The following is a 6,000-nucleotide window of genomic DNA, read 5'->3' on the forward strand; positions in this document are numbered from 1 at the left end:
CATCTGGAGTATCGGCTCATAAGGCTCCGGTATCCCAGGTCCTTTCCTTCCTCCAGAAAGGTCTCTCCAAGGGTTTGTCTTTCAGCTCCTTGCGGGTTCAGGTTTCTGCCCTATCTCCCTCTTAGGCACCATTGATGGTTACGCGATGGCGCTTCATCTGGATGTCGTTCGTTTCCTCAAGGGGGCCAAGCATTTGAATCCGCCGGTTCGGGCTACTTGTCCCTCTTGGAGTATTAACGGTTCTTTGGGTTCTCTGCAAGGTGCCCTTCAAGCCTCTACAGTGGGCTACACTCAAGGATTTAACTCTCAAAACCATGTTCCTGGTGTCCAACTGATTAGAAAAATAAGATCAGACAGCAAAAGTAGAAAAAAAAATTACTTTTTACTGATTGGCACATGTAATCTTTGGAAATGTGCGAGAGTAGCACTTTCTCTATGCGGATCTCACAATGTACGAGATCAGCATGGAGGAAGTGGAAGCCTACGGGGCCTGCACAGAGGCAGCATAATGGGCTTCAGTGCCAGTAGCAGCAATCAGCGCCTCCCCAATAGCCATGTGGCAGCAGTGACAGTGGCAGCAGAGGAATGAGAGATGCTCCGAGGTTGCTGGCAAAAGAAGAGAGGGGGGTCTGCCTTTAGTGTGTGCATGTGTATGAATGGGAGTCTGCCTGGGGGTGTATGTGTGTGAATGCATGGGTGCCTGCCTGAGGGTGTGTCTGTGTATGAGAATGAATGGGTGTCTTCCTGGGGTTTGTATGTGTGAGAAATGGTGCCCTGCCTGTGTGTGGTGTATGTGTGTGTGAGAGAATGAATTGGTGCCTGCCTGGGGGTCTGTGTGTGTGAGAATGCCTGGGGGATGGTGAGGGAGTGGTGTGAAAATGAATGGGAGCCTGCCTGGCGGTTTGTGTGTATGTGAGGGAGCCAGTGAGAGCATGAGTATGTATGACTAAATCCAGGGGAGTAAGAGTTTGTGTGTGTATGGGGGGGGGGGGGGAGTGTCTTAGAGCCTGAGAGTGTGTCAGTGTCTGTGAGAGTGAGAGGTTATGGTGGGTATAAGAGCATGAATGTGTATGTATGTGACAGTGTATGTGTGAGAGAGAATGGACATGTGAGTCTGTGTGAGAGAGGATAACCTCCTAATCCTCGACAATATCAGGGTGACTGGAAATCAAGAGCTCCCATGTATGGACAGCAGGGGCTTTTTAAAATCCTTATTAGTTTTAATTATTGGGTGTTATTTGATATATGTGCTGTTTTGAAATATTTAATTGGTGTTTGGGAAATTGTAAAAAATGTATATGATTTTAGTTAATAGAAATTCTATTTATTAGTAGTTGTAAAATATTATTTTATTAGTATGGTTTTTCTATTATAACTGATGCTTTATGTTTCTTGATTTTGTTTTGAGGAATGGTGGTTCTGTTTTTCCATTGTTAATACACAGAGTCTGGCTTCTTGGGGTTTCCATTTCAGTTTTTGTTTAATTTGTGCTCCTTTATTTTGTATTCTGTTTTTGGTGAGAGTCTCTCTGCTCTGTGTGTGACCATGAGAGATTCTGCTAGCATGTAGTGTCTGTATAGGGATCTATAGCAATCGGGTTTGTTTTGTTTCCTCAGTAGGTGGTGTATTGATATTCTAGGACCCAGTGTAATATTTACCCTTGCTTTTTCACAGGTAGGGTTATTGTTGTTTGAGTCCTTGGTGTTATTACTGTTATGTTACGATGGGATTGCAGTATAGATTTTGAGTGTGTTTTGTGTTAGTTCACAATGTGCCTGGCAGTGGAAGGTGTTTGTGCTGCTGTTAAAAATGGCGGAATGCTAGTGTCTTTATCTAATATTCCACCAAATATTCAAAAGATGTGTTCATCCCAATAAGCTCATACATCTCATTAAAGAGGTAAATTGAATTTTAACAGCGGTAGATAAAATTTGTGCTATGAGAGACAAGATGGCAATTTGGAAAAGGAATGTGACAGAAGGAAATTTTGAAATGTTTTCCAAAACTGCTGTGAGCTAAAATGTGAGATCAGTTCTCTAATTGTTGACCATTTAGCATTGCTCGGAGAGAAAGTTCATCACTACTTCCCAAATATTGAAATCCAAGATTATGATTGGATCAGAAATCCATTTCTTTCAACTGCAAGGATTGACTTTTCACTTATTGAAGAAGAAGAATTTGCTGAAATAAATAATCAAAGCCTATTAATGATGCATGAAGAGGGTGACTGACAACTTTTGGATTCATGTTTCAAAAATGCATCCAAACATAAAGTAAAAAAAGCGTTAAAAATTCTTCTGCAGTTTTCCACTACATACATTTGTGAAGTATCCTTTTCAACGATGACAAATTTGAAGACATTGAAGACATTGAAATGTGGAAGCTTAAAAATGCTTGATGACAAAATGCGAGTGTCTTTATCTAATATTCCACCAAATATTCAAATATATCCCATCAAGCTCATACATCTCATTAAAGAGGTAAATTGAATAACACAATAACTTTGTTTTATTATTGTTACTCATATTATAACAATAACATTAATCTTGGTTAATGATTGGTCTTCTTCTGCCGTCATTTCTATGTTTCTATGTTATGTTTCTTGGTATATAATATATTTTTAATATAAAAGGTTTTCACAAGATAGGTTGTGTCCTGAAACATTTTATTTATGTATATATTTAAGGAAACATACACATTGTCGAAATACATTTTGTTCGTTTAACCTTTAACCTCTGGTTTGCTAGTAGACTGAATTACTGTGTCATGAAATTGTCTAAAAACTGTGTCACCAGCATGAAAAGTTTGGAAAGCTCTGTCCTATAGGCTTATCTGCTGAATATAAATCTTGATAACCTTTCCTGAAATCCACTCAAAATATATCTGCCTGTCCCTATCCCTACATTATGAATTTGTTGGGTCATCTGCTTCTGCAATTTAAAAGCTTTATTCCCATGTTCAGAGTAGGCTTGCTTTACCAGCAGCATATTGACATTAATATTGTCAATAGTTCCTTTAATTGTGCCCGTAAGCACTCTAATTGCCCTAAAATTTTATTGGAAACCCGGTCTTTTATGGGCCTTTTCCAGTTCTTCTTATGTTTATCTTTCTTAGATCAGTTTGCCCCTCAGTACACTTCTTAAGCAGTCCCAAAGTACTGAAGAGTTTACCTTGCCTGTGTCATTCACCCTCCCATAATCCTTAATCTCCTGTTGGATATGTTCACAAATTCTCTAATCCCTTAGAAGCCCATCATTTAGTTTCCAGTACCTTTTCTGAATAAATTGAGAACAACTTTTTACCTCCACCCAGACCCGGTGCATGATCTGTCCAAACACAACTCAACATCGGCATTAAATCCCTGTCCTCATTAGATCACTTGGGTAAGGCATCCAAAGGTGATTTCCCCCCCACCCCTCCCCATCCTGACCTCACCTCCCAGAGTGATGATGGATAAAAAGCTAATAATCTATTGATCTTGATTTACTGATACAGGGCGCTGCAAAAATGCTACTGGAATCCGAGCAGCACCCTGGGCAATTGAAGGACAATGTCTGCTCACCTGGGGGTGCTACCATCCATGCGCTTCATTTTCTGGAAAGTGGGGGCTTTCGCTCCCTGCTGATTAATGCTGTGGAAGCCTCCTGCATCAGGACCAGGTGAGTCTTGTTGCCTCTCTTGGTACTGGGCTCTTCACTGATAGATGGTGCTGGGACCGTAGTCCTTTCCCGGGGCTCCTCGGTGACGCGTGGTGCTGGGACCATACTCCTCTCTTTGTACAAATGAGAACAGTGTTTCTCATGCCCAGGGTTCCCCCTCTGTCTCTTTCTCTCATTTAGTTGTTCTGTATGCCTTCTAGGCATTATCTGTCTCCCACTGGACCTCGTCTTTCTCATACACCTACTGTCTTTCTCTTCCTGCAGAGAGCTCCAGTTCCTTGCGGATCAGGAGAAAATCCCAGCTGCTGCCATTAAGAAAACCACGCTCAGTAAGGTTCAGCAAGAGTCTCCCTCCATCTCCACCTCTTCCAGTGGAGCCAAAGTCAGTTTGTTCAACAACAAGTATCCCGGGGGCAGAAGGAAGTGAGCAGTGGGCTTTGTCAGAGTGTGACATCCCGGGTCAGAGTTCTTAGTATTCTTCAGCTGTTCTCTCTCTCCTTTCTGTATTTCTTTAGAAAAGACATTTTTCAGTAATTAATTTGCCCCTGCATCCCTAGGGGCATGCTGCGCAAACTGGATCCTACGAGTGACTTGTCACGTCTGTGCTGTGCACGGCAGGAGCCCGTGTGATACGCGAGGCCCCTCGCAAAAGCAGGGGAAGGCGCCGTCCTTTCAGTTTGCGCTTTTTCGGGCTGGAGGAAAGATTTCCAGCTCTCCTGCTTTAGACAGGAGCCCCCCAGGGTTTTTGGCACAGAGTGGCATCCTCTATGGATGTCTGACATGGCACTTTGGCAGAACTTACTCTGCTGATCACATTTTTTTTCACACCCTGTTATTGGCAAGTGATCATTTACTCCATAGAGGGTAGGGGACACTTTGGGGCTGCAAAGACTCTTCTCTCTTCTATTTTCTTAGTGCTACTCAGTACAGACTTCATGAATTTTATTTCGATCTTGAGGTTGGTTTGTATAGTGCTATCAGAAGGTGGGACAATATCCGAGACGGTCTTGCTGGATTCCCTTTCATTGTAATGAAAGGTCTCTGAATAATGGGCCTCAATGCTGCAAAAATATCGGGTCAGCAAAAGTCCTTTGGCATGGTCTTCAGCTCCAGTACAAGGGCCCAAGGTCCAGTCCTTTCCTGTTAACATGCTCACATAGGCTATGTGCTGCTCTCACTGACTGTCTTCTGACTATAAGGATAACCATTTTCAAGTGACTGTATTGATCTAACCTCTCACTCTTTTTTTCTGTCGTGCATCCGGGCAGTCACTCACCTGTCACCATACCCCAGTAGTTACATTCACATACCCACACCCCGTTTTATGCCCTTTTGATGGTAACAGCTTGATGTGGGTATGTGGCTGAGACGAGACTGTCCCATGCCTGCTGACATAGTGTCATGTGGAGAAGAGAGAGACACACCCCCTTCTGTGGATGAGAACAGAGGTGACATTTGTATGCATTGTTAGAAAATAAAACTGGTTTTCTGATTTTATTGGGAATGCTTTTACTTTGCTGGCTAGCACTGGCCAATACCTTTACCTTTTGTTGTAGAAGGTTATTTGACTAATATTTAGTGTTAAAACCAAGGAACATGTTTTATGAATGCAAATAAGGAAGGAAGTGAAAAATCCAGCATTTTGAAAGTTACTGTATTGAAAATGACCCGAACTTTATCAGGTTCTGGTTACTTTTCAGTAGCATATTTTATAGGATCATGGTGGACAATCTCCCCATCCCTCCCTCCTGCTGTATCCTTTAAATTTGGATCCAGTCTGTGTACATTAAGGGACGCTATTGTGTCTAAAAGCAGAAGAACAAACAGATTGAACTAGTCCTCAGATACTTTTTACATATGATATAAAGTGCTAATTAAAAATGTACAACAAATGTTTTTATACTTTCCTCTCTCTGACTTTGGATAATAAATTTTATTTGGCCAAGCCTAGGCCTACTGTCATTTTATGTCTCTTTGCTTCTGCCCCTATACAGTAAGTGAGTGAATTAATTTGTTAACAGCTGCTGCATTTGTGTAACCCCAGGGTCTGGGATAGCTTTTAGATGGTGATTTAGAAGGCTTCCTTGCAGTTGCACAAATTTAATTTTCCTAGCATGTAGACAGATGGACTTAATACCAGTGGGTTATCCTCCCCTGCCAGCAGATGGAGACAGAGCAAGCTGACATCAGAGTATATACTCCTGCATTGACCCCATCCTGCCAGTATTCAGTCTCCAGCAGATGGTGGACATGCATGTCCCTATGGGGATTGCTTCATATTTTGGAAGGATAATTTTAAATTGAATAAAGAAAAGCCCCGTTTCCCTGCAGTGATACCAAG

The 6,000-nt window shown here is 42.0% G+C and overlaps 1 protein-coding gene across 4 annotated transcripts in view; it reads left to right on the plus strand.

Annotated features, from left to right (window-relative positions):
- PYCR1 (pyrroline-5-carboxylate reductase 1) overlaps positions 1-5,605 on the plus strand; it is a 29,323-nt gene extending 23,718 nt beyond the window's left edge. For all 4 annotated transcript variants that reach the window (XM_029599062.1, XM_029599061.1, XM_029599060.1 and 1 more), the window contains exons 7-8: positions 3,496-3,659; positions 3,924-5,605. In XM_029599062.1, coding sequence (XP_029454922.1) covers positions 3,496-3,659; positions 3,924-4,086 — 327 coding nt within the window. In that variant the 3' untranslated portion in view covers positions 4,087-5,605. The remainder of the gene's footprint in view (positions 1-3,495; positions 3,660-3,923) is intronic.
- Positions 5,606-6,000: the final 395 nt, after the last annotated feature.

Source organism: Rhinatrema bivittatum, chromosome 4 (genome assembly GCF_901001135.1).
Source record: "Rhinatrema bivittatum chromosome 4, aRhiBiv1.1, whole genome shotgun sequence".
Lineage (NCBI taxonomy): Eukaryota > Metazoa > Chordata > Amphibia > Gymnophiona > Rhinatrematidae > Rhinatrema > Rhinatrema bivittatum.